This window comes from Drosophila simulans, chromosome 2L (assembly GCF_016746395.2).
Source record: "Drosophila simulans strain w501 chromosome 2L, Prin_Dsim_3.1, whole genome shotgun sequence".
NCBI lineage: Eukaryota > Metazoa > Arthropoda > Insecta > Diptera > Drosophilidae > Drosophila > Drosophila simulans.
The window spans coordinates 11005867-11029851 of record NC_052520.2 but is presented as its reverse complement, the minus strand read 5'-3'; the positions used below and the strand labels follow the sequence as shown (position 1 = coordinate 11029851).

Below are 23985 nucleotides of genomic sequence, written 5' to 3'. Positions count from 1 at the left end.
GAACTGATTTAATTTTTTATTTATACTTATTACAGAAACACAAGAAATGTTTTTATTTTCAAATGTATTTTATCATAAAAGAGTTCAATTCTTTGAAGCACTTTCGTAATAATTTTTTTTGAAATGCATTAATTGTACTATTTTTAGAGGTGATTTTAGTAATGGGACGATAACAGTGTAAATGTAATAATTTTACTTTTAAATTAATTTTAATTGTAATCTATTGAAGTACTTAATTTTATAAATCATGAAAGCCGAAATATCTATTTGAAAATACGCAAATTAAATAAAACCGCTAAACATCGATATCAACAGCGTAGAAATCGACAATAATCATTACAAACATCGATTCTTGACGCATTACTAGAAATAATCAGCGGAAAAGGCGCGCATTAAATTGTTTTGTTAAATTACTTTTACGGTCAGAAAGTGATTTAAAATATAACCAAATATTATCGTAGTTTGCATGCGTAAACGCAATGGCACTTTGGGTGGATAAATACCGTCCGCGGGAGCTGTCCAAGTTGGACTTCCACAAGGTACTCCTAGCGAGGGAACCGGCATCCCATTTATGGGCCATTTATTCAAGTATTACTTATTAAACTGTGTTTTATTTTTTGTGCTACTTTCCATGAAGGATCAAGCGGAGAACCTGCGCAACCTGTGCAAGCAGAGCGACTTTCCGCATCTGATGTTCTACGGACCCTCGGGTGCCGGCAAGAAAACACGCATCATGTGCCTTCTGCGGGAGATGTACGGATCTGGCGTTGAACGGTTGAGGAGCGAGACCATGACGTTCACCACGCCCTCCAATCGAAAGGTAGAGGTGATGACGGTCAGCAGCAACTACCACTTGGAGGTGAATCCCTCCGACGCTGGCATGTACGACCGCACGGTGGTGATCGATCTGATCAAGCAGGTGGCCCAAACGCACCAAATTGAAATCAGTGGCCAGCGGGAATTCAAAGTGATTGTAATTTCGGAGGGCGACGAGCTCACCAAGGATGCACAGCACGCTCTGCGCCGAACGATGGAGAAGTATGTGGCCACGTGTCGGATTATCATATCGGTGAACTCCACATCTCGCATCATTCCGGCCATACGGTCGCGTTGCCTGGGCATACGGGTGGCCGCTCCCAACGAAACGGAGATCGTGTCCATCTTGCAGAACACTTGCAAGCGGGAGGGACTCGCACTGCCCGTGGAGCTGGCCAAACGGGTTGTGGACAAGTCGGAGCGTAATCTCAGACGAGCACTTCTGATGCTGGAGGCCGCCAAGGTGGCCAAGGCGCCGTTTACCGCCAACCAGGAGATTCCCGACCTGGACTGGCAGGTGTTCCTGCGTGAGACAGCATCTCAGATTATCAGTGAGCAAACGCCTGCCAAACTGGAGAAGATCCGCGAACGCCTGTACGAGCTACTCACGCAAGGCGTTCCACCCAATCTCATATTCCGCGGCCTGGTCGAGCAGCTGGTGAACAATTGTGATATGTCCATCAAGGCGAAGACGCTCGAGTTCGCCACCGAGTACGAGCACCGGATGCAGTCCGGCGCCAAGCACATTTTTCATCTTGAAGCTTTCGTCGCTCAGTTTATGAACATCTACAAAAAGTTCCTTTCTGAGCTGGTCATGACGGACGATTTTTAAAGGATTTACACGCTTTAGCATTTAATTCAAAAAACTTATTAAATAAACTGATTAAAACAAACTTTTAATGATCTTGCTGAAGCCCCGTTCGCCTCTGCAGAACGGCCATGCTTATCTTATCATCGGTGGTGCGCTTTATGGTCTCAATGTATCTTTGAACTTCTTCTTCGAGTTTAAAGTAAGCCTAAAATAGCAATAGATTTGGAGTATGATTGGACTGTATTTAGAGTAGAACCAAATTTAGATGTATGACTTACCATTTCATATTCAAGATCATCCTTGCCATTTAACTTTAAACCGTGCAGCAGCAAATCGATCGTGCTGATGGGGAAGCAGAGCTGTGGGCTTGCTACGTTCACCGAGTGCTTGAATTCGAAATACTCGCTGCCTGCTCCCAGCATGGCGGCGATTATTTCACATCCCAGATCGGCGGCTTCCAGCAGACGATTGTGCTTCACAAGTAAGTGGAGCAGTTCCCGGGAGTGGGATAACTTGTAGGAGTTTATCAGCCACTGGGGCAAGAATGCGTTCATCCCGAGAAGCCTTTGAACCACGCTCTTTCTTATCAAGGTGGAGTCTTTTGCCTCGTTATCCACAACCAGTTTTTGAAGCAAAGTCCAGGCCATATCGGCAGCATTGCTTCGATGAGGAAGATCTGTTATAAGACATATAGTGAGCCTCTATTTATCATACACGTTTAAAAATCCCCACCTGCCATGTCGTTTTTTTGCAGCCAGTTCCAGGCGTCCGACGTCTTTCCCTCAGTGGCAGCAACACAAGCGGATGTCAGACTCTCGAATATGGGGAGCACAGAGAAAGAGTGTCCCCGCGAAAGTTTCAATGCCGCGGTGTACAGGCCACAACTAGCCAGCAGGTATGATAGCTCCTCGGGTGTGGCCCGCTCGTAGGAAGTTGCATCTTTGCGGTAGAAGGAAAGCTCGCGTAATGCTTCTGCGTGCACCAGTTCCCTTCGGATATCAGCCAGCTCTAAAACAACCACCTCCTTGCCTTTCTTGTCCTCATCACCCTTGGGCTCACCATCGTCGTTATCCTGATCTATGGTAATCACCCGCTCATCACCAAGGGCAGGCTTGGCAATCCATCTGTAGCGGCTGTCAACCAGGTGCAAACAGTTTAGGCAAATCAACAGCGAGGAGCAACGTCTCTCTAGTGCGTTTGGGGCATCGCTGTCTACTTGAAACCGCATGGCCTGCTCATACATAACCGTAGAAGCTGTTCGGAAACAAATTATTAATGCGACTGAAGAAAATCAAGTAATTTGTATGCAAACCTTTTCTCATGTTACCCTTGTTCGTATGGAATGCATACAAAAAGTTGTAGACTTCGTTCTGATCGATGCTCATTGATCGTGCCCGGGATTCAACAATGCTCTCGAACTCGTCTTGCAACCCAATGTAGGAAAACTGCATAAGCAGGGGCAGACATTTGTTTTGGAACAGCGTTATGACCAACTGACGAAGGCAATCCTTTCGCCTTGAAATATCTGCATTGTTGACTAAGGCGGTGTACGCCTCCATGTAGTGTCCCAACTGCAGATGATTATTGAAAACTATTGACTGGAACATGGGCAGCTGAGGATCATCTGGCTGCAGCATCCTAATGGCCATGTCGGCCAGCTGAATAATGTAGTCCAGTGCGGAATGCTGTTCAAAGAGCTGGATGACCTTCAGATAGTAGTGAACAGTTGCCAGTTTTCTGTCTTCGGGGGAAATTGTATCGCCCCGGCTTACGCTATCCTGCAATTTGCCGTATAGAGGTGTATTTTTAAGTACGTGCTCAAAGAGGAAGTCATCCTCCACAATGCCAGCCTCCGCCTCGTGAAAGAGATGCACGGCCTTGTGGGCCTCACCGCAATCCAATAGAGATACGGCTAGCATAAAGCGTCCTGCGGAAAAAAAAGGTTTAATTTCACAGTTGGGAAATCTAGCAAATAATGCTTACTGGCATGTTTTTGTGCGGAACACCAGTTTGATAAAATGCGCACGTAGTCCTGAACAATGATGTGATGACAGGTCCCGAATAACCATTCCGGAAATACGTAAATCGGAGAACCGGGCCAACTAAGAGATGTTGGGAAATCAAAAAATGATCAATTTTTCCATATATTATACGCACAGCATCTTATTGATGTATCCCACTAGTTGGAGCAAAGACTGGCGTAGATTCAATTGCTCCGAGTCCAGCGAAAAACTGTCATTCTTCAGCAGCATAGTCAAGGCGCTGAACAGACCTTTGGATTCTAGGAACAGTCGGAGCAGAGTGGTCTGATCGTTGCCATTATGTTTCAGATGGCTGGAGTATGGTCGATTATAGCCGCTGAAAAGTTGTGCGCGGCTCAATCGTTGAATAGAAGCCTCGCTAAAATTGAAAAAGAAGTCAGAACTGTGCAATGCAATCAATTTTATATTTCCTTACAATCCAGCTGGAGTACTCGATGAAATGGGTGTCTCGGCCATCCAAACCAGAGTATAATACGAGTTCAGATAATTTACATTTGTTAAAACATTATCGCCTTCCATTTCGTTCTGACCATAAGCCAAGTACTGCAATACCAAAAGGTTTCGGCAAACAGAAAACCTAGGGACACATAATTTCATAAATGATAAACCAAGTTCGAAGTTTATTAAACTATTATGAAAACTCACCGTATCATTGCCATTTGCTTCACTGTTTCGGACAATATAGAAAGTCCATATTCGCTACCCATTAGAGCCCCAGACGATTGCAAGAAGCGCGTAGAAAGGGAATAATCTATAAAGTAGAATTGAGATATATGAATCATTTTCAAACATTATTATATATTTATAAGTAGTTTACCATGCGGCGGGGCATCTGGATCAATCATACACAGCACATCGAGCAGCATTTCCAAAGCGGGTTCAAGATTTGGTAAATCGTGCAGCTTCTGTTGGATTTGCCTCAGACAGTTTGATGGCAATATCGGACCATTATCATCGACTTTACTGATCCTAGCCACCAGCTTTGATATTACTTCAACCGGCGACTCTCGCTGGTAAAGCTGCTTATCTAGCTGGATTTTAATATCCTCCGAAATCAGTTTATCAAGCAGTGTCACCACATTCATGAGCTCCACGAAACCCTTGGCCATTTCCGGATCGTTGCGAAATAATGGCGCCACATAAGTGGCCACTTCATCGTTATGCTCGCCGATGAGCAACAGGTGCTCGAGGACTTCGCAGGGGCGCAGCAATGCGAATGATTGCCTTCTAACCAAACATACTGCATCCATTCCACCAAGAACGGCGAGTCCTGTCGGCTCGGAAAGCTTAATGTGATACTGTTCGCAGCAGGAGTAAAAGCGATCCCACAGCCGAGTGGATATCTCCAAGTACTCATCGTCGGTGACCACAAAGTCTTTCAGTTCGTTCTGGATTTCATCTTCCACGGCCTGGCATACCTGCTCCTTGAGCACTGACATGGAAAGTTGCTTTACGTCGAATTGCAGGTTAACACGTCTGAACATCTAAGATATACAAATTCAAATAACTAAACAATTCCAATAATTCATAATAAAGAATGTTTTGGTCATACTCACATATAAAGCCTTGGCAATTACATTTCGGTCAAATCGACCAGGATGAAAGATGTAGCTGCAGTAAGTTTCGCGTGGATCCACTCCCTGCTCCATGCCGAGACAAAACCGATCCGGTGGCGGTTCAAGAGCAGCGGAAACCCATTTGATTGCGTTATTTGATGCAAAATATGCTGCAGAGACATGGAAATCGCCTTCAGCGTTGCTCCAAAGGGCCCAGATGTGCGAGGACGTGGCATCAAAGTCGACCAGATCCGTTTGCGGCGCCGGCACAATGTTCTGCACCAAATTGATAACGCTGGCATCGTCGGCATCGGGCATTATGCTAACGCATATAAACTCAGCTCGGGAATTGTGCGAGAGAAATAGACAGAAGTTTTGATCGCTTATTTTTCGGAGCTGGCTGTTTTGAGCTGTTAACGAAAATAATAGAAGCGCATTATATCTAGATCATAATTCAAAATCGTAATAATGTTTTATACTCACGTCCTTGAGCTGCTGAGTCCTGCCCCAGTTCGGGGGAGCAGTTAATGCTGGCTACAATCTGCAAGTTATCCACTGACCATAGACGCAGCTCATTATTGCGATACAAAACCAGAATGAAAATTTCCCCCTCGATTTCACTGAAAGCCATGGACGTGGCTGCCTCCAACGTTTCAGAGCGGCCGCTACAATGATTATAAAACATTAAGGATTGCCCATTTATCTCGGTTTACCCACTTACGTGAGGGCACCCTTGAGATTCGAAAGAAACCATGGCATTAGCTTCGGCTCCTTGATTTCGTGGGTGATAGTATGGCCGGTGGCGCATTTCATAACGTGGAGCAGTAGTTTGCTCTGATACGCCACCGCAAAGTAGGCTGACTGGGAGTTTTGGGTGAGGTACGATACAGCCACGTTGGGCATAGTTGCAAAGCCATCCGTGACATAGTAAGTGCTGGGATCATTGATCTTGTCATTGACGTCGTAGAAAATGGACTGGGATAGCACATCCTCGGGAGAAGCTGCGCCGCCTTCCTGCCCAGCGATCTTCAGGGGAAACACATAGCGATGCACACTGCTGACCGTGACCACCAGCAGGGTGACGGATGTATTTTGCTCCGTGAGCGATACATTCAGCACAGCTGAATCGGTGAACCGCAGACGCAGGTGGTTCCGCTGCAGGGAGATGTCCAAGCTGACCTCTGATAGTTCCAGGACATCCTGGTATGTCCGCCTGCAAATCGGTGGCCATGTGAAACTGCTTTAACGATTCTGATTTGCACTTACCAATATATGAAACGGTTTCTGGTCTGAACATTTTTCGTATTCTTGTAGCAATAGCCGCCGGAGGTTTCGAAGGTTTTAAAATCCTGCAAAGTGCTCTGGGTTCCTACATTTCGCGGAGGAGCATTTGGTTACTCAGAACTTCTTTGGCAATCTTGCGCGTAACTCACCCGTGTTAATTTTCACCTCGATCCACTCCGCCGGACTGAGGTTCCGCGGTATGACCTCGCGGTAACTCATGTTGGCTTGCAGTTTGGATGTGGGCATCTTGCTAGCACAACAAATTAATACAAAAACCTCGGTAAAACGGAAAACGGAAAATTATTGGCGGCACCGGCGTAAACACGCTCAGTAGTAGTGTTGGAAAACGCTTACGCCAGCGGTGCACACCAGACAAAAAAGTCGACATAGCTTTTCATACTCACAAACAAAATTTCAGCCAAGTTCCTGAAGTTAGTTAAAAAATTAGTATATTTTCCTAAATGTACTTTCAAGACAATAAAGTTTATTATAGCAAAGAAGGAATGATATAAGACGAATGTAAATCTTGTGATATTAAGAAAGTTGTCGCTAGCATTTTAACACTTGCCACAGACTGGTCACACTGCATTGCACGTGTGTTTTCATTTGTTGATGCGGCTTTATTATTAAGTTAATTTATAAAAATTAAGACTTCCTCTGGCCTAGAAATGAGTGAACAGCAGGATGAGACTGTAGTCTGCCTGCCCGGGGAGCGACTCTGCAGATCCGAGGATAGCATAGTTCTGGGCATAGGCACCTACGAGCAGAATGGCTACGTTTACGCCTCGAAGTCTGGAATTGTCAACATCGAAGATTCGGGTGATAACGTAAGTAATCCCGGCATTTCGTTGACTCTGTGAACCAATTAATCTCCATTTCAGTGCCAGGTGGTTAGTGTGCATAAGCCCGGCTTCCATCTAACCATACCAGCCACCGGAGACGTGGTCACAGCCAGAGTTCTCGTCACAACTCCGAAATTCGCCAAGTGTGCCATTTTCTGTGTACGAAATGTGCTGCTGGAAAGCAGCTACCGTGGACTCCTGCGCAAGGAGGATGTCCGGGAGACCGAAAAAGATCGCGTCGATATCTACAAGTCCTTCCGGCCGGGCGATGTCATCCTAGCGAGGGTCATCAACCAACTAGAGCAGACCTTCCTCCTCACCACCGCCGAAAATGAACTAGGCGTGGTCATCGCCTATGCCAGTGATTACCGAAAGACCCGCGTGCCCATGGTTCCGGTCGGCTGGAGCGAGATGCAGTGCCCCCAGACCACGATCAAGGAGCCACGGAAAGTGGCTAAAGTTCTGCCTGAGAGTTCAATAAATGCTCTGAAATAAGGGCAATCGAATGGTAATCAGAAGCCTAAATTCATTTGGGGAACTAAAAATGTTTTAGTAAGTGATTATTAGCGAATTAATTATATGTCTTGGCAACCAGACGACGCTGAAAATGGATACAAGTTTATGTTAGCATTTTATCCCCATAGCAACGTTGACATTTTACATTATTTCAAATCATTAAATAAATCTACACTTAAGTTGAAAAGAAATAGTCATTTGTAAAAGTTCAAAACAAGCTGGTTTCCAAAGCTTAGCTTCTATGTTTGATGCGTATCTTATATATGTTTTTTATTCATGATTGGTTTGTTATAATGATTCAACAAGAGATTAGAATTTAATATTGGATCGTCATGCAATTGCTGTTTTTAAAAGTATTTCTATAGATCTAAAAGTCATGGGAAAAGATTAAAGAAATAGGGCGGTAATTTGTTCAAGGTTCTTAACAAAACATCACATTTTATGCTTAAAATAATTCATACATACAAGGTAATACAAATATATGCAGGCACATGCACTTTATAGGTTAATATCATAAAAACTTTTAGGGTGAACGACAGGTACTTATTCCAAGTAATCCGAACTTCAATAACATGCAATTGCACGTGTTCCCAAAAAAATAAGAATCATAAAGGCAAATAGAAGGTTATAAAGGCTCAGGCGTCAGAGGCGTAAAAACCCGTAGCCCGTTGCCAATCAATGTCGCTGAGAGCTGTTGTTGATGGATGACTATTCCTATGCAAATAGCAAATGGAAGTTCGTTTCGCGTGCAGGAGCCGCGACTAATTCAATCAGAGGAGCGGGAGCAGGCAGCCTGGAGCAATGAGCTGCTCCGGGACTAGGCCACCGTGTCTTGTCTTGCCGAAGAAATGCAAATGCATAGGGAAAGTTACAGGTGGATCGGTGGGCAGGGAGCTTAGCGAGTCCTGGGGGATCCAAACAACCAATCATTGTTTGGTCGATGGGAAACGCAGCCGGCTCGTTTCGGTGGTTCGAAGCCCGGTTAATATTCAAATTAAATCGAGGGGGAATACGACCAATATGCGCTGCAAGTGAACAGTCGGGCGGGTAGTTGGCCCTGTCGTAGTTGTCGTCGTAGAGTCCCCAGTTCCGGCCAGCTCAAAAACATAAGTTCCTTCCTATTGTCAGTCGCAGAACAGCAGCAGAAGAACCACGGCCATAGCAGCGCAAACGAACAGGGAAGCCAAGCAACTCATCATGGTACAGATTTCGCAGACGGAGGAGGACATCAAGATCTCCATCGAACTGAATCGTCTGGTGACCCGCAAGCCGGACGTTGTTCTCCTTCCGCAGTACTTAAAGTTTAACAATCCACCCATTTTCTTTGAGCGTCATCTGGCCCAGGAGATCGACGAGATGGCCAGGTGAGTTAGCAGAGGTTAATCAGCTTCACCATGGTGTGAGGATGAGGATTATAGCATTTCTGTAATTAAGGACACACATATATTAATTGAGTAACTATCTGTTACAGCTTTTGTCGCATCTTTAAGAACGAAGCCCGCATTGTTCTGGTTAAGAAAGAGAAGGGCTTATGGCCTGAGATGTTCCAGAAGCTGGACAAGGAGGCACTCATGCAGAAGCGCTTGGAGATCGCCGACCTAATCGTGGAGCGCAACAAGAAGCGGGATGAGAAGGCACTGGAACGTTACGACAACAAGCGGCGGGCGGAGATCCAGAAGGAGATCCAGCGGGAGACAGATATGCGCGAGCGTGTTAAGCAATTTCAGGAGAGCTCGGTGCGCGAAGCTCTGGTGGTGGATGTACGCAAGGAGGCGAAAGCTGCGCCCAAGCCAGATACACTGCAGTATCCGCCATCGTCGGGCGCCAGTCGCCTGGCCACGCCTATCATGCGTCCGCCCATGAGCTCCGTGCGCGGCAGCGGACGGATCAACGTAAACTTCACCACACAGCACAAGCGGACCACGCCGAAGCGGGAGTCGCAGGCCGCCATGGAGAAGGCGTATGCCGCCGCCGGTGGACCCAATGCGAATGTCCAGTCACCGATGGAGAGTGTGGATGAATGAGCGTTTCATGTCAATTTGTGCATGCGTGTGAGACTGTGCTAATATTCCTATTTTATTATTGCATCAAATAAATCTACAGGTGTTTGCTTTAGTTGAATCAGCACTTCAGATGGTTTTAATTTCTTGGTTTGGGAAAGTAAAACGTTGCAATACGGTTAGATGCTTATAATTGTATTATTAATTGTAATTTATTAAGCTATACTAAATTGTTTTAGAGACGAGACTGGTCTTAGTAAAACAAAAGATTTTTCTCAAAAATGTAATAGTTAATACAGTACTTAGACACTTAGTACATATGACATTAATATATTATGCTGATTGAGTGTTCCTGTGAATTTTATTTACTTTGAATTTAAAAGTCCGATAACATATCGCTGGCACTGAATTTCCAACACTGAATCGGCCCTATCGATAGCATACGACAACAGCTGGTGCCTGTCAACGTTGCTTAAATTTTCACAATTTTTTTTGCCGCTATGACATTACAACTATAAAGAGTGCTTTAGATTTTCTAAAAACCACACACAGGAAACGTGCAGTAGTAGGAGTACCCACCAGAAACCGATGACCGAGGCAGCTGGAGCAGCCAACCCAGGAGGAGCCGCCGGAGACGGGGAATCGTACGGCACAAAAATGGCTCTGCAGTCCGGCAGGCCGAAAGAGACAACCAAGTTGGACGACCTGGTGCAATATGTGAGCCTCCATGTGCGCATACCCACGCCGTTGACCGGTGTGGTGCTGCCCTTCGTGCCACTCTACCTGTCGGCATTCTACCTGTGGATTAACGTGACTGGTGGCGAGGAGAACGAAGTCACCAATAACGATGTGATAACTGCCGATAACCAAACAACCACGGATAATTTAACAACTTGGAATGACGTGGGATTCATCGGCGTACTGGCCATTGCCTTTCTGCACATTCTTACGCTGCTCTTCTGCTACTGGAGCGTTCACGTACTGGCCTTTCTCACCTGCCGACGTGTAAAGCTCCCCGGCGCCAATGTGCTGGCCAAAGTCGTACCCACTGCCAACAATGGCAACTCGAAGATAGTCCCCATTCGGTCCTCCAAGCTGGAGGATGGCTCAACGCAGTATTATTTCGTTTTCCAAAAGACCAAATACGTTTGGAATGAGGATCGGAAGACATTCCGCGCCGTGGAATTCCCGGTAAACGGACTTCTTAGCACCTATTCCTCATCTAGAGGTTTGGAAACTGAGGAGGACATCAAGCGGGCTACTCAAACCTACGGAAACAACGAAATGGAAATGGTAGTTCCTGAGTTCCACGAACTTTTCATCGAACGCGCCACTGCGCCATTCTTTGTGTTCCAAGTGTTCTCCGTGGGACTGTGGTGCATGGACGACTACTGGTACTATTCCCTGTTCACGCTTTTCATGCTAATTGCCTTCGAGTGCACTATTGTTAAGCAGCAGCTGCGGAACATGTCCGAGATCCGTAAAATGGGCAACAAACCCTACCTGATATACGCCTTTCGTCAAAACAAGTGGCGTCACATTGGATCCGATGAGCTGCTACCCGGAGACTTGGTGTCTATAACGCGCTCCCAAAACGACAACATAGTGCCCTGCGATCTGGTCATTCTTCGAGGCTCTTGCATTGTGGATGAATCAATGCTTACTGGCGAATCGGTGCCACTAATGAAGGAATCATTGGAATCCCTAGATAATTTGGACGTTGAAATGGACGCCGAAGGAGATGGGAAGCTGTTTGTGCTGTTTGGTGGCACCAAAGTAGTCCAGCACACTGCCCCGACAAAAGAATCGCTTCGTGCTCCAGACGGTGGTTGTATCGGCTATGTCATCCGTACTGGATTTAACACATCCCAGGGCAAACTTCTGCGGACAATCCTTTTCGGCGCAAATCGCGCAACGGAGAACAACGTTGAGACCTTTGCATTTATCGCATTCCTGATGGTATTTGCCGTAGCCGCAGCATCTTATGTGTGGGTTAAGGGCAGCGAGGACCCGGAGCGCAATCGCTACAAACTTTTCCTGGAGTGTACGCTCATTCTGACGTCCATAATTCCGCCGGATTTGCCCATCGAGTTGACCTTGGCTGTAAACACATCACTGATCCAGCTAACAAAGTTATTCGTGTTCTGTACAGAACCCTTTCGGATTCCATTCGCGGGAAAAGTGCAGATTTGCTGCTTCGACAAGACGGGGACACTGACCACGGATAATCTGATGGTGGAAGGTATTGCAGGACTGGCTCCCAATGGTGCTTGTGTCCCCATTGAGCAGGCGGAGGGAAACACGGTTCAGGTGCTCGCCTGTTGCCATTCATTGGCTCTGCTTGATGACGGATTAGTCGGAGATCCACTTGAGAAAGCCACTCTAGCAGCTGTAGATTGGACGCTTACCAAGATGGACAGCGTCATCCCAAAGCGACCACAGTTTAAGCCTTTGAAGATCATCCAGCGCTATCACTTTTCATCGGCACTTAAGCGAATGTCTGTGCTAGCTGGCCATCTAATTCCGTACTCCAATGAGGTTAAACACATAGGAGCCGTAAAGGGAGCTCCTGAGGTCATTCAAAAGATGCTGCGCGAGGTGCCCGCGGACTATGAGAAGGTATGTAAATCGAAACTCATAAAACATAACAGCTTTCAACTAGATTTTATTTTAAGGTCTATTTGGAATATGCTCGTCGTGGAGCACGCGTCCTGGCCTTGGGAATTAAGGATCTCGGGACCCTGGGCGCTCAGAGAGTTAGGGAAATGAAGCGTGAGGAAGTGGAGTGTGATCTGACTTTTGCCGGATTCTTGATTATTTCATGTCCCATGAAGCCCGATTCCAAATCTGTGATCAAGGAGCTTATTCAATCCTCACACAAGGTGGTCATGATTACGGGCGACAGCCCGCTCACCGCCTGTCATGTGGCCCGCGAACTGCGCTTCACCCGCAAAAAGCTGATCATTCTCACCCCGCCTGAGCAGGAGCGTAGGAACAACTGGAGCTGGGTATCTATTGACGGGGATCAAACCTACGAACTGGACACTAAGCCTGGTAGCAAAAAGCTTTCCCATTTGCTAGCCACGCATGATCTCTGTATTACCGGAGAGGGACTGCAGTATCTGCAACAGAATCAGCCGCAATATATGCGCCAACTACTGCCACAGATTACGGTCTGTGCGCGCTTCGCACCCAAGCAAAAGGAGCTTGTAATCACACAGTTAAAGCAGCTGGGTTACTGCACGTTGATGTGCGGCGACGGCACCAACGATGTGGGAGCCCTTAAGCACGCCAACGTAGGCGTCTCCCTGCTGACCAGCGCTCCAGTGAAGCGCAAACGCACCGAGGAGGAACAGCAGCAGGCGGCGGCCAATGCAGCTGCACTAGCAGCTCAGGCACAAGCCAATGCCAATCAACAGTTGACGCCCAGGGAGCGGGCATTGCGTCGGCGCCAGGAGCATCTCAATCAGACACAGGCTCGCCTCCAAAATGCACTCCGCGAAATGGAAGAACAAACTATGGTCAAGTTGGGTGATGCCTCTATTGCGGCGCCATTCACCAGCAAGTCTTCGTCAATTATGTGCGGTGGGTATCATTGAATTATTTTATATTTACCTTTCGACTTACTGTGTTATTATTTTTAGTTAACCACATCATTAAGCAGGGTCGTTGCACGTTGGTCACCACACTCCAAATGTTCAAGATCCTTGCTCTGAACGCCCTCATTCAAGCCTACTGTCAGTCCGTGCTCTACATTGATGGAATCAAGTTCAGCGATACACAAGCCACCATGCAGGGCATCTTCATTGCCGCCTGCTTCCTGTTCATCACACGAGCAAAGGTGAGTAAAACAGCGCTTAAATTTTATTAGAATAATTTACAAAATTGTTTTTTTTTATGTAGCCGCTGAAAACTCTATCCAAGGTAGCGCCACTGCCAAATATCTTCAACTTCTACACGATATCGACCATTCTCAGTCAGTTTGCTGTGCATTTTGGAACGCTCTACTACCTGACCAGCCAAGCCAACATTTTGGCACCGCCTAGGTGTGTTTGGCTAGAACATTAAGAAAAGAAAGCATTTGAACCGATAATTTATTTCGCAGAGAGGGCAAAGTGAAGTTGTACATTGACATGGATGCCGAGGAGAAGACCAAATACGATCCGAACATTGTTAGCAGCACGGTCTACATAATTTGCCTATCACTACAAGTCGCTACCATTGCGGTGAATTACAAGGTACACCTCCCTGACATATCGTGCAATGCAGAATACTAAACTTAAACTTACGCAGGGCTATCCGTTCATGGAGAGTTTGCGCTCCAATCGCATGCTGATGTATGCCATCGGAGCCTCCGCTGCACTGGTCATTCTTCTGTCCACGGGACTGGCGCCCGAACTGACGGAATTCTTTGAGATAATTGACTTCCCAGCGGATGTAAGTACTTGAGTATATTTTATTCTTAAACACTATATAATATTATCATTTTCAGTTCCGTAAAACTTTACTCGGCGTCCTGATCCTGGATATTGTCGGGGCTTTCCTTTTGGACCGTATTTGCTCATTCCTGTTCGGGGAAACGCGTCGCAAGTCTAAAGTGCTGAACTGTTAGGACCATTTTATATTAAGTACTAGAAAAGTAATGTGAAAGCAGCGCAAGCCGTACGTTCCACTAGAGAAACCCCTTTCGTTTTTAATTGTACCCCCCTAATGGTGAACAACTAAACGTAATTTTATGGCGTCGGTTTCATAAATATTGAAATTCTTCATTTAAGAATCAACATAATGCATTTACAGTGTATTATCAGGCAAGTGTATTATCGGGCAGCCTATATCATTTTAATTTGACAAATTGAGATCTTTCGATTTAATTCGACTCTCCCGTATATGCGATTAGTGAAATTGTCGTAATATTTGTAATGCTAATAAAAATAGAGAAAAGTTCGATAGCCGCGATGCATATTTATCAAATATTTTTGATATAGGTTACATTCAAGTATGTTCTGGTACAGGATCCTCAACTTTCGAGTCTTCGAGCTGTTTAAACTGAATCAAGATAACCAAATATGTGGTGACGGCCGAAAATATCTGAAAATAATCAGAAAATAAAAAGAAGTCAGTGGCCGTGAACTTGCAGTACATCCCATTAATAAATAAGGGATACTTGAATTATATCTGGAGATATATGACAATCAATAGGATACCTTGAACAGCGTAGAGTTATCTATGGCAAAAAATCCATATGCCGTGAATTGCACCTCCTGTTTAATGCTCTTGGTGAGGAACTTATCGATCTGGAAAAGAAACCCTTAGCGAATCCCTTTGATTCATTTAGTTTGCCAATGACTTACGATATTCTGATACTCCTTGGACTTGGCATACACCCTCGCCAGAATTTGCGATGTGGCATTGGCCTTGAAATAAAAACACTCATGATTATTGAGATCCTATCTCCGATGTAGTTGCTCACCTCCGTGGTGGTCAGACCACAGCTACGTGACAGCAAAGCCAGCAGGGAAACGTGGAGACATAACCAGGCGAAGCACCACTGCAATATGTTGGGCGACACCATGCCCTTGCCGGTAATTTGGACAAAGAGATTGTAGCAGTTGGTGGTGACCGTGTAGAAGGAGTAGCCCAGAAACGAGACCAGAATCAGGTTGCAGCAATCGTTGATGCCCTTGTAGATACGCAACAATTTGTTGTGCATGCGGTATATGAAGAGTGAGTCTTCCGGGAAATGTTCCATTAGAGCAGGATTGACATTGGGATTGACGTCACCACGCTGCCGCCTCGCCCGTGCTCCACCTTCTTTGCGCTTATGCTGCTGCCCATAGGTGTATCCATTCAGCAGCTGGTTGATGAAATGAAACCGGATGTACACAATCCTGAGCAAAGCCGATGCGAATACGATATACGTGGCGGTCAGACCGTTCTGGATGCCATAGAAGGCCAATAGTATATAGGAGGTGGGTGTGATCTCACCCTGTACGGCATATATCTTGAGCACGATTATATAAGCCTGGCAAGCGGCGATTCCCACTAAAAACTTCACCGAGAACCCAAAATTTTGGCTCAAATTGGCGCCAAACTGGCGACGCACTTCCTCGTCCAGTTGAAGGATTTCATTCATTATCCGCAACATGCTCGTGGTATTGCGGGCACAAACGAAAACCGTAAGGGTGTACGTCAGGATGCAGAGCAGCAGCTCGATCCACTGGTTCACATTGTCCGTCTCGCGGTAGGAGAAAAATAATTGCGCCGATATCGGTGTAAATAAGCTGTAGACATTGAAGATGGTCAGGGCGTGGACCACGCCCCTTACGAAGAACGAGTAAAACTCATTCGTTTTGGTCGGAGGACCCACCTCATAGTCGGAGACCTGTTCGTATATGGGCATCAAGCCACTGGCCTTGAGCACGGACAATATGGTGCGAATGTCCTCAAAAACGGGATGATCATGGCTCCTCGCTGGCATAGGTGGTGCATCTCTACTGAAGGCATCCCGGGTTAACACGGGCATCCGGTACGGCGAGATTCTTCGCGGATACGGATGTGATTGCGCTTTTTGCGTGGGCATTTCAATTACCCAAGTGTTCGGGGACATGGCCAACGCGGCACTGACAGGACGCAAGGATTGCCCTAACTGGATTGACCAGCGTTCACTTAAGTGGGTTCCTAGCTATCTGATTGTGTCCTGGGCCCACTTGGGGTCACGGGTCAGACATTGCCATTAGAGTAATTGCTTGGCATTGTGGATTATTGAATATTGCCAATGCAGGGGAAACGGATGAATCAATTTTTCCATGGATGACTTTTGATTAATTTATAGAGAGTTATTTATTTAATACTATTTTCTTAATATTTTTAAAAGACTATCATGTGCCCTTTGTTAATCATAAGTATTTCTATTGCCTAATAGTTTTATTTCCCATAATCCAAAAGATTCTCAATTCCTATTCATTTTCGTTACGGCGATATTGGGGTTTTTCCATATAAGGATTCCCTGCGTAATCCCCGCAAAACAAATCCCATAAATATAAAATTGAATGGCGAAACCAATTGCAGGACCAGTTCACCCTCCAATGTAATATGTAACATGAGCGTGTTATGGGTGTATTATCACTGGGATGCGTGAAATGTTATCTTTGTCACACCTTTTCCGCTTTTCCGCCCCCATAGCACCCACACAAGGATAAACTCCATTTCGCACACACACACACACACATCCACGTTATTTTCCACCCCCAATGAGGGATTGCAATTCAATGCGGCTCGTGCTGTTGCTTTCCTTTTTTGTGTCATTCCCAGCTTTACTTCCTTTACCTTTTGGGGAGAGAGACTCGTGACGAGAGAGTGCTAAACGGGCACGCTGTTGCTTTCGGCACACGCCTCACTGTGGGTCGAGGAAGGAAATCGTTCGCCGGAAGCTTAGGAAACAGACTTGCCGCGAATTCTTCATTAAAAAAATGATATTTTTTAATGATATAATGATTTAAGCGAACTGGAAAGTTATTATAAAAAAATGTTAACATGTTTTATTAGTTAAACTATTAAATGTTTTAATGGGTGAGAAAAGTATAAAGGGTTAAATGCAAACATTTTCATTTCCCATATCTCTCGGGTTAAGCATGACTTTGTGCTCCAACTGAACCCACTGTGGCGCACTGCCCGTGACGTCACGGCCACGGCTTTAGCTTTTGGTTTAGCTCACTCCGACAGATACAGACACACCGAGAGATAGGAGGGAAGGTGAGAGAGCCACTCTTATCAGCAGCGGCATCGACAAATCGAAGACAAAACAAAACCCGTCATTAATCCCGCAGAGAAAGTCGAGCGCATCGCTCATCGCACGGAATGCTGTCGCTACTCCTGGTTCTGACGACGCTCGCCAGGATCCACGCCCACTACACGAGCGGAGATGTGGTCTATCACACAATGCCGCACTTCTGGACGGGCGTGGGCTTCTGTCCGGCCGGACGGATCGATCACGAGGGGATTAGCGTCGCCCTGGGCGATCCAGCCCTTCGACTTAATCTCCGCCAGATTGCAGCATTGCCGGTGGGTGCGGTGACCCACATTCGCATCCACTGGCTGCTGGAGCTGATTCAATTCTGGCAGTACGACCCAAGCGGAATACCGATTTATGATTTCTCCAAGTTCGATGACTTCATTGATTTCCTGCACGAGGAACTGCGCTTGTCCCCCGTTCTGGAGTGGATGGGCAATCTGGGTGGGGTTTTTTCGGAAAACCCCATGCAGCAATCATTCTACTGGGAGCACTTGGTTAAGACCACGATTAACCACCAGATTGGTAAGCAACGCCTACACATTTACTTCAAATGCGTACCTACAGATTCGTGTGTTTTCATCAGCACGACACGGCTCCTCCAGATTGGTCAACTGGCGCTACGAGACATGGAATGAACCGGACCTTCGTGTTTATAACAAGCAAAACTTTACGGCACACACCTATTTGGATTACGTTCAAGCTGTGCGTCGGGGTTTGAGTAAAGCTGGGAACCTAGACAACCAGGATGGAAAGGTCCCGCTGCCCATGTATCGCTCCCTGCGCGGCCCTGCAGGACTCTTTAAGGACTCGAATCATCCGCTCTGCTGGAATCTATTGGAGCTATGCAGCCAAAGAGTGGTTTACTGTCCCATTGACATACTGACTTTCCACCGAAAGGGAATCGAAGGCACTGCCACGGAAATCGTAAATGGCTCGCTTTCCTTGATGGCCAAAATCTATGAGGAGTATCCCAATCTCAAGCAACTGCCGGTGGCCAATGAGTAAGAAATAACAGCCTAGTTATCAGTCAAGTTTGAAAGAAATGCTAGAAATACATGGTTATTCTTATTGAAATTCTTACTTTTCCATCTCTTAGTGAAGCCGATCCTGTGGCCGGTTGGAGCACCTCCCGGGAGTTTCAGGCGGATGTGCGGTATGGAATCACGCTCATATCTACGGTAATGCAATTCTGGCATGCCAAGCTAGCCGGTGATCCACTGAGTCGCTTGGAGTCCATTAGTCATGACAACGCCTTCCTGAGCTACCATCCCCACGAGTTCACACAGCGCACCCTTCTAGCCCACTTCAGGATGAACGAAACCAAGCCGCCGCACTCGCAGCTTGTTCAGAAACCCGTCTACGCTGCTCTGGGAATGCTGGCAAAGCTCGGCAGCCGGGCTGCGGACGTGGAACTGGTCAATATGGACACTAAGCACAGCGTCCAGGTCCTGCGTACAGTGTCCGGTGGATTGGGCGGTCCTGGTCAGTACATGGCCACAATATTTCTGAGTCCCGAGGAGGCGGGTCCAAAGATGACAGCCTTCCATCACAAGTACACGCTAAACATGTCCATAGCAAATGAGTCGGCCTTCGTCACCGAGCTCCTGGTGCCAAAGGAAACGGATCCGTACTACATATGGCGGCAGGCGGGAAGTCCGGCTTATCCAGACGCCACTCTAAGGGAAGCGATGCGAAGGTCACAAACACCTAGACTCTATAAGACGGGACCCATCTGGCAGTACAACAGCGAGCTAGTTATCAACTCCGCAAGCATCCCTCTGCCCTGGGCGATGCTGCTCCGGGTGTGTTCCGCATCTTGGCCCAAACTGCGAAGACCGCAGCAACTTTCCATCGTTGAGGTGACTCAGCGTGAGGTATTCATTAGCTGGATGGAACACCCCAAATCCACGCAGTGCCTTCTCAGCTACGAGGTGTGGTTCAAGGAACGCGATAACCTGGGTCGCTCTGCCGATTGGATGCTCATTTCACAAGGCTGGCACCTGCCGTATCCGTCGTTTCAGTATGCGCCCGGCGACAAGGGATCCGTTAATGGTGAGAAGAATCTACAGAATTCCCATCTTTCATAACTGAAATTTATTTCTGTCGGCAGGTTTCTATAAAGTTCGCGGTGTGGATGTGTTTAATGAAACCAGTCCCTACTCACAAATAGTCGAATATCTGGAGTTGTAGTTCAACAAACAGTTTATAAATCAAAAGAACATATTTATGCAAAGTGAAAGCTAACATAATCAGGTTTCGGCTAGGCGCTAGTGGACCGCTCCTACTCTCAATCTGTCTCTCTTGGAATGGACTGACTTCACCGGCACAATCTTCTGGACTTGCGCCTTCGCCTTAAAGCCGGCAATATCATATATACATATATTATTTATATATAAAGATATTTATAGTACATTATATGTGTTGTGTTCGTAATATATATATGCCTTCATCCTGCGAAGGAATCGGCAAAAGCGTACATACTTAGATAAATTTAATTTTCCGTGAGGGATATTTACAATCAAATAACTTAGTGATTTAATCGAGAACAACCGCAAGGGGACGCGTTCCTATTTTCTTTTAATTTTCGTGACTAGCCCTAGGCATCCAAGACCAACCACTTTTCGTTGATGTGCTCCATTTGCTTGGTGAGAATAGGATTGCGAACGCGTATCTTGACTTCCAACTTTCCACCCACTTGCTTGCGACCATCCATTAGCTGTTTTTAGAAATATAAACTTTAAATTTATGTTTCTATTATTATGTCATAGTAGTTATCACTTACATCGTATGTGTCGTGTATCTCGCACTTGGTCTCCAATGGCTGCAGCTTGACATTTACGGTTCCGATCAACGTATCCGATCGCAGAAACCCTCTGAAACAACACAGGGGCAGTTTACGACTTAGTCCACAACAATGTATACTGCAGCTATTTATATTAAATGCGTAGCATTGGATGACATTTTTTTTTTGGTTTGAATTGTTGGGAATTGAGGCGTAAAGATTTTTAAAAATATTTCATTAAAATGTTCCTTGTGAGAATCAATGAAGATCAATGGGTAGACATATACGGTGAAATATATGTGTGCTTGAAGCCGTGACTCGTACGATACTGTTTAACAGGACCAAAGGAACATGCTTACTACGGGGAAAAATTAAATTATTCAAAATAAGAGCTGAAACTTAATATTAAGAGCAAATTAATACCCAAGCGAAACCTACAAGTTGGATAAAAATATGTAGTAGGTATGTAACTAATCAACAGTTTTTTAAAATTTTCGCAAAATGATCTATGCCAAATATATATTTTTTGTTATTAGACCTACAATAATACCCCTATTTACTTTAAAGCTATTGCAAAATGTGGCAGATTATTGCTCATCAGATATTACTTAGTATTCCTTGGGAAATTAATACGCGTTAATAAGATCATATACCGCCTCCGTTAGTTGTGATTAATATGCATGGAAAGCTTCTTAGTACGGATTAAATAATTGTGCTAGCTTAGTTCTTTTCTTTACGGGCAACTTACCCTCTAGAGTATATTTCAAACTTGACGCCATGCCGCTTGAAGATTCTCTGGAACTGACGATTGGCCCGCTGGATGTCAACCTTGAAGCGTTCATCGTAGTCAGGACTGCTGGTGTCTCTGATAACATTGGTTTTAGTCTTGAAAGATTCATCCTTAAAAAGAAAACATATAAATTATTGGTGAAACTATGAATGTAGGGGATTAGCTTACATTGAGCAGGGGAAACTCTACGCGCACATAAGTATCCACGTCCTTGGGATTGGCCACGTTGTAGCTGATTCCCCGGACCACAACAATTTCAAGCTCACTGTCTGTGAGATCTGTGTTGCAATGAACTATGTTGAAGCTACGCTTTTCATAGTGAAACTTAGGCAGTGGCTCATTCTTTCGTTTCGAGTATCGCACCAAATCCAAATCCTTCTGCACAGTCAAGGCTAAATTTTCAAACCGATTCATGCCTGCTACATCGCCCATAGCCTTGTGATGATCTCGGGTATTTTTGCACATCATCAGTTGCTTTGCCAACTGCTCCTCCATGCGAACACCAATTTCGCAGATATCATCTGTCGGATCGCATTCCTCAGCGGATACAATGGCAAAGGAGGCTTCTAGATTATCCCTTTGTGAGGGCGGAACGGGAAGCTGGAGAAAAATGAAATAGTTAGACATACAAGAAGAAGATGTAATGCAAAACTTACAGTGCTGAGGTCCACTGGCAATCCACTACTGGCTGCATTAAGAAGGGAATCGAATCCCTTGAAGATCTTTAGGTACTCCTTCGCCTGATCTATTTCTCCCGCTTTTTTGGCCTCTATAGCAGCTAGCTTAAACTCCTTTTGGCGCTCGAGGAGTAGTTTCATTTGTTGCTCGGCAATGTTGTTCTTCTGCTGATTGCCAGACGTGCGGGTGGTTAGCTCCTTGGGCTTAGGAGGCGAAGGCGCTTTCCGAGGAGCTATAGGTGTCGTCCCACTGGAACTGGAGGGCGTTCCTCCTGCGGAAGTACTTGCTGTTGGCGGTGGAGATGTAGGCGAAGTGGGCAGCGATGGTGTTGGCGCAACAGGAGCAGCATCAGCCGTAGGCAGAGGTCCAAAACCGGGTGGCACAGGCAGTTCATCGTAAGGCACTGGTTTGCCTGCCTTGTACAACTTTATGGCATCTTCGTATTGCTTCACAATCCTTCCAAAGCGTCTTGCTTTTCCGCTATTGTTTTCTGCCTTGGCTGCCGCTTCTACAGATTGATATTTCTCTAAACGTTGCTGCAGAGCCTCCAACATATTTGTTGCAGCTGCTGGAACAGGAGCAGGAGCAACAGGTGTGGGTTCTGGGGCAGGAGTAGGTTCTGCGACAGTTTCTGCGGCTGCTCCTTCTTGCATTTTTTTAAGGAATTCAAGGAACTCTGCTGGTGGAGGGGGCATGTCACTCAAATCAACTTCCTGTCCGTCCTCACACATTTTTATAACAACGTCAAATTGCTTGACCACTTTGAGAAACTGAAGTGCTGTAGCTGTGTCACCACTGCGCTTAGATTGCAGTGCAGCAGCTTTGTAGTCGTTCTGGCGGCTGCGCATTTGCGTCACGAGAGGATTAGGGGGAGTTGTGGGAGCCACAGATGTAGTGGGCTCCACCGGGGTGCTGGGTGTTGGTGGAGCGGGAGCTGCACGACTAGGCACAGGCGGAGGGGAAGCAGGTGTGGAAGGAGCTGGTGATTCCTCTGCAGGCGCTGGAGGAGCTTGCCCGCCAATTGGCTTAACACTGACTTCAGGTGGAATGTCATCCACGTTGATAGACTTGCCAGCCGCTGCCTGCCTGTGCAGATCTTGTAGAGTCTTGAGGCCTCTTCCAAAACGCCTTGCTTTGCCAGCATCGCCGGCAGTCTTGGCATTGGCCTCAGCCTGCTTGTACATTTCCAGGCGCTGTTTGATAATGCTTAATGTGTCCACAGTCGTAGTGGGCAGAAAGGTCTGGACGGGTTCCTCAGTGGCAGCTGGCGGTTGTGCGACCGGCTCCTCTTCCTCCGCCTCCTCTAGACCACCAATTCCATTCAGCTCGCCAAGGAGATCCGGATCGCTTTCCAAATTGTCATCATCATCATCGTCGCTGACATCACGCAAGCTGTCGGCTATCATTTTGTCCAAATCACTGGCGGGTAACAGTTTTGCTTTGGGCTTGGGCTTTGGCTTGGCTCCACCTCCGCCGGCTATGGCCGCAAGCTCTGCCTCCAAATCGCTGTCACCTCCATCGTCCTCACCATATCCAGCGCTGGGATCAAAATCATCTGGGATTTCCGTAAGACCGAACTAAACACAAGAAACAAGAGTGACAGTCCAAACGATGACTCATAATTAATAAATAGACGGATCTAGACTGTTTGTTTTTCCTCTCACCTGCGATAAATCGTGTTGCCTTCTTTTCGCTGGCTCTGGCTTCTTCCTGGAGAACATCCTTGACTGCGCAGAGACTGTTTATTAACTAAAATAAGTCTATAAAAACTTTTAAATCCTTTTAAATTTTTGCGTCGCAACAGTTCAGACGCAGACAACAATAACAGAGTGGGGATCACTGTGGCGGAACGAAAGGTGACGCAGGAAAGTCTTTGCGAATTGGTGACGTCAATGGCACAGGGCTACAGAAAATTTGTTGATGGTCAAAAAAAAGATCGTTTAAAATAAAAAAGACATTATTTTGTCTTCATTTAACACCATTCAATTATATTATATTTTAATCCATATTGAAACATAAATGAACATGGTAAGCCACCTTACAAAACATCAATCCTGCGGAACCAATCTTTTGCCG

General features: G+C 46.1%; 8 protein-coding genes across 10 annotated transcripts; 5 read left to right on the top strand and 3 right to left on the bottom strand.

The window, feature by feature from the left end:
* Positions 1 to 323: 323 nt before the first annotated feature.
* Positions 324 to 1709, top strand: LOC6731952 (replication factor C subunit 3). Its single transcript, XM_002079051.4, has 2 exons — positions 324 to 539; positions 638 to 1709. Exons 1-2 carry the CDS (start codon positions 480 to 482, stop codon positions 1646 to 1648), a joined length of 1071 nt encoding a protein of 356 aa, XP_002079087.2. The 5' UTR covers positions 324 to 479; the 3' UTR covers positions 1649 to 1709.
* Positions 1642 to 6878, bottom strand: LOC6731950 (nuclear pore complex protein Nup160 homolog). The gene is made up of 14 exons (XM_016179985.3): positions 6659 to 6878; positions 6492 to 6594; positions 5947 to 6438; positions 5709 to 5890; positions 5226 to 5635; positions 4487 to 5153; positions 4315 to 4420; positions 4085 to 4246; positions 3785 to 4027; positions 3611 to 3729; positions 2940 to 3554; positions 2360 to 2881; positions 1906 to 2303; positions 1642 to 1832 (listed from the first exon to the last, which is right to left on the bottom strand). Exons 1-14 carry the CDS (start codon positions 6753 to 6755, stop codon positions 1713 to 1715), a joined length of 4236 nt encoding a protein of 1411 aa, XP_016024613.1. The 5' UTR covers positions 6756 to 6878; the 3' UTR covers positions 1642 to 1712.
* Positions 6879 to 7018: 140 nt separating this feature from the next.
* LOC6731949 (exosome complex component CSL4) lies at positions 7019 to 7863 on the top strand. Its single transcript, XM_002079048.4, has 2 exons — positions 7019 to 7336; positions 7391 to 7863. Exons 1-2 carry the CDS (start codon positions 7178 to 7180, stop codon positions 7844 to 7846), a joined length of 615 nt encoding a protein of 204 aa, XP_002079084.1. The 5' UTR covers positions 7019 to 7177; the 3' UTR covers positions 7847 to 7863.
* Positions 7864 to 8533: 670 nt separating this feature from the next.
* Positions 8534 to 9994, top strand: LOC6731948 (dynein axonemal assembly factor 4). The gene is made up of 2 exons (XM_002079047.4): positions 8534 to 9231; positions 9339 to 9994. Exons 1-2 carry the CDS (start codon positions 9065 to 9067, stop codon positions 9889 to 9891), a joined length of 720 nt encoding a protein of 239 aa, XP_002079083.2. The 5' UTR covers positions 8534 to 9064; the 3' UTR covers positions 9892 to 9994.
* A 285-nt stretch (positions 9995 to 10279) lies between these two features.
* LOC6731947 (endoplasmic reticulum transmembrane helix translocase) lies at positions 10280 to 14816 on the top strand. Of its 2 annotated transcripts, XM_039297358.2 has the most exons (8): positions 10280 to 12486; positions 12543 to 13452; positions 13512 to 13708; positions 13771 to 13913; positions 13973 to 14105; positions 14161 to 14304; positions 14360 to 14485; positions 14604 to 14816. In XM_039297358.2, exons 1-7 carry the CDS (start codon positions 10456 to 10458, stop codon positions 14477 to 14479), a joined length of 3678 nt encoding a protein of 1225 aa, XP_039153292.1. In that variant the 5' UTR covers positions 10280 to 10455; the 3' UTR covers positions 14480 to 14485; positions 14604 to 14816. The 2 variants fall into 2 exon arrangements, with proteins under 2 accessions (XP_039153292.1, XP_002079082.1); XM_002079046.4 differs by having other exon boundaries at positions 14360 to 14816.
* Position 14817: 1 nt separating this feature from the next.
* Positions 14818 to 17316, bottom strand: LOC6731946 (gustatory and pheromone receptor 32a). Its single transcript, XM_002079045.4, has 4 exons — positions 15338 to 17316; positions 15219 to 15281; positions 15072 to 15161; positions 14818 to 14955 (listed from the first exon to the last, which is right to left on the bottom strand). The coding sequence occupies exons 1-4, from the start codon at positions 16472 to 16474 to the stop codon at positions 14860 to 14862; spliced, it is 1386 nt and encodes a 461-aa protein (XP_002079081.1). The 5' UTR covers positions 16475 to 17316; the 3' UTR covers positions 14818 to 14859.
* A 160-nt stretch (positions 17317 to 17476) lies between these two features.
* On the top strand, positions 17477 to 20135 carry LOC6731945 (alpha-L-iduronidase). Its single transcript, XM_016178436.3, has 5 exons — positions 17477 to 17619; positions 17694 to 18181; positions 18243 to 18660; positions 18756 to 19711; positions 19770 to 20135. Exons 2-5 carry the CDS (start codon positions 17725 to 17727, stop codon positions 19847 to 19849), a joined length of 1911 nt encoding a protein of 636 aa, XP_016024612.1. The 5' UTR covers positions 17477 to 17619; positions 17694 to 17724; the 3' UTR covers positions 19850 to 20135.
* On the bottom strand, positions 19839 to 23788 carry LOC6731944 (coiled-coil and C2 domain-containing protein 1-like). 2 transcript variants are annotated; one of them, XM_016179983.3, is made up of 6 exons: positions 23574 to 23788; positions 21888 to 23486; positions 21400 to 21831; positions 21190 to 21341; positions 20442 to 20586; positions 19839 to 20375 (listed from the first exon to the last, which is right to left on the bottom strand). In XM_016179983.3, the coding sequence occupies exons 1-6, from the start codon at positions 23628 to 23630 to the stop codon at positions 20256 to 20258; spliced, it is 2505 nt and encodes an 834-aa protein (XP_016024610.1). In that variant the 5' UTR covers positions 23631 to 23788; the 3' UTR covers positions 19839 to 20255. The 2 variants fall into 2 exon arrangements, with proteins under 2 accessions (XP_016024610.1, XP_016024611.1); XM_016179984.3 differs by having other exon boundaries at positions 20442 to 20532; positions 23574 to 23787.
* Between the last annotated feature and the right edge of the window lie 197 nt (positions 23789 to 23985).

Bases quoted from the DNA above. Each gene is read 5' to 3' on its own strand.
- LOC6731945 (XM_016178436.3), top strand. From the start codon at position 17,725: ATGCTGTCGCTACTCCTGGTTCTGACGACGCTCGCCAGGATCCACGCC. The intron at 18,661-18,755 runs GTAAGAAATAAC...TCCATCTCTTAG, and splicing joins CAACTGCCGGTGGCCAATGA to TGAAGCCGATCCTGTGGCCG. The intron at 19,712-19,769 runs GTGAGAAGAATC...TTCTGTCGGCAG, and splicing joins CGACAAGGGATCCGTTAATG to GTTTCTATAAAGTTCGCGGT.
- LOC6731946 (XM_002079045.4), bottom strand. From the start codon at position 16,474: ATGTCCCCGAACACTTGGGTAATTGAAATGCCCACGCAAAAAGCGCAA. The intron at 15,162-15,218 runs GTAAGTCATTGG...TTTCTTTTCCAG, and splicing joins CCAAGGAGTATCAGAATATC to ATCGATAAGTTCCTCACCAA. The intron at 14,956-15,071 runs GTATCCTATTGA...GATTATTTTCAG, and splicing joins ATAACTCTACGCTGTTCAAG to ATATTTTCGGCCGTCACCAC.
- LOC6731949 (XM_002079048.4), top strand. From the start codon at position 7,178: ATGAGTGAACAGCAGGATGAGACTGTAGTCTGCCTGCCCGGGGAGCGA. The intron at 7,337-7,390 runs GTAAGTAATCCC...TCTCCATTTCAG, and splicing joins TCGAAGATTCGGGTGATAAC to TGCCAGGTGGTTAGTGTGCA.
- LOC6731950 (XM_016179985.3), bottom strand. From the start codon at position 6,755: ATGCCCACATCCAAACTGCAAGCCAACATGAGTTACCGCGAGGTCATA. The intron at 4,028-4,084 runs GTAAGGAAATAT...TTTCAATTTTAG, and splicing joins TCGAGTACTCCAGCTGGATT to CGAGGCTTCTATTCAACGAT. The intron at 3,730-3,784 runs GTGCGTATAATA...AACATCTCTTAG, and splicing joins GGATACATCAATAAGATGCT to TTGGCCCGGTTCTCCGATTT.
- LOC6731952 (XM_002079051.4), top strand. From the start codon at position 480: ATGGCACTTTGGGTGGATAAATACCGTCCGCGGGAGCTGTCCAAGTTG. The intron at 540-637 runs GTACTCCTAGCG...CTTTCCATGAAG, and splicing joins CCAAGTTGGACTTCCACAAG to GATCAAGCGGAGAACCTGCG.
- LOC6731944 (XM_016179983.3), bottom strand. From the start codon at position 23,630: ATGTTCTCCAGGAAGAAGCCAGAGCCAGCGAAAAGAAGGCAACACGAT. The intron at 23,487-23,573 runs GTGAGAGGAAAA...TCTTGTGTTTAG, and splicing joins GGCAACACGATTTATCGCAG to TTCGGTCTTACGGAAATCCC. The intron at 20,587-21,189 runs GTAAGTTGCCCG...TAATATAAATAG, and splicing joins TTTGAAATATACTCTAGAGG to CTGCAGTATACATTGTTGTG.
- LOC6731948 (XM_002079047.4), top strand. From the start codon at position 9,065: ATGGTACAGATTTCGCAGACGGAGGAGGACATCAAGATCTCCATCGAA. The intron at 9,232-9,338 runs GTGAGTTAGCAG...TATCTGTTACAG, and splicing joins GAGATCGACGAGATGGCCAG to CTTTTGTCGCATCTTTAAGA.
- LOC6731947 (XM_039297358.2), top strand. From the start codon at position 10,456: ATGACCGAGGCAGCTGGAGCAGCCAACCCAGGAGGAGCCGCCGGAGAC. The intron at 13,709-13,770 runs GTGAGTAAAACA...TTTTTTATGTAG, and splicing joins TGTTCATCACACGAGCAAAG to CCGCTGAAAACTCTATCCAA. The intron at 13,914-13,972 runs GTGTGTTTGGCT...TTTATTTCGCAG, and splicing joins AACATTTTGGCACCGCCTAG to AGAGGGCAAAGTGAAGTTGT.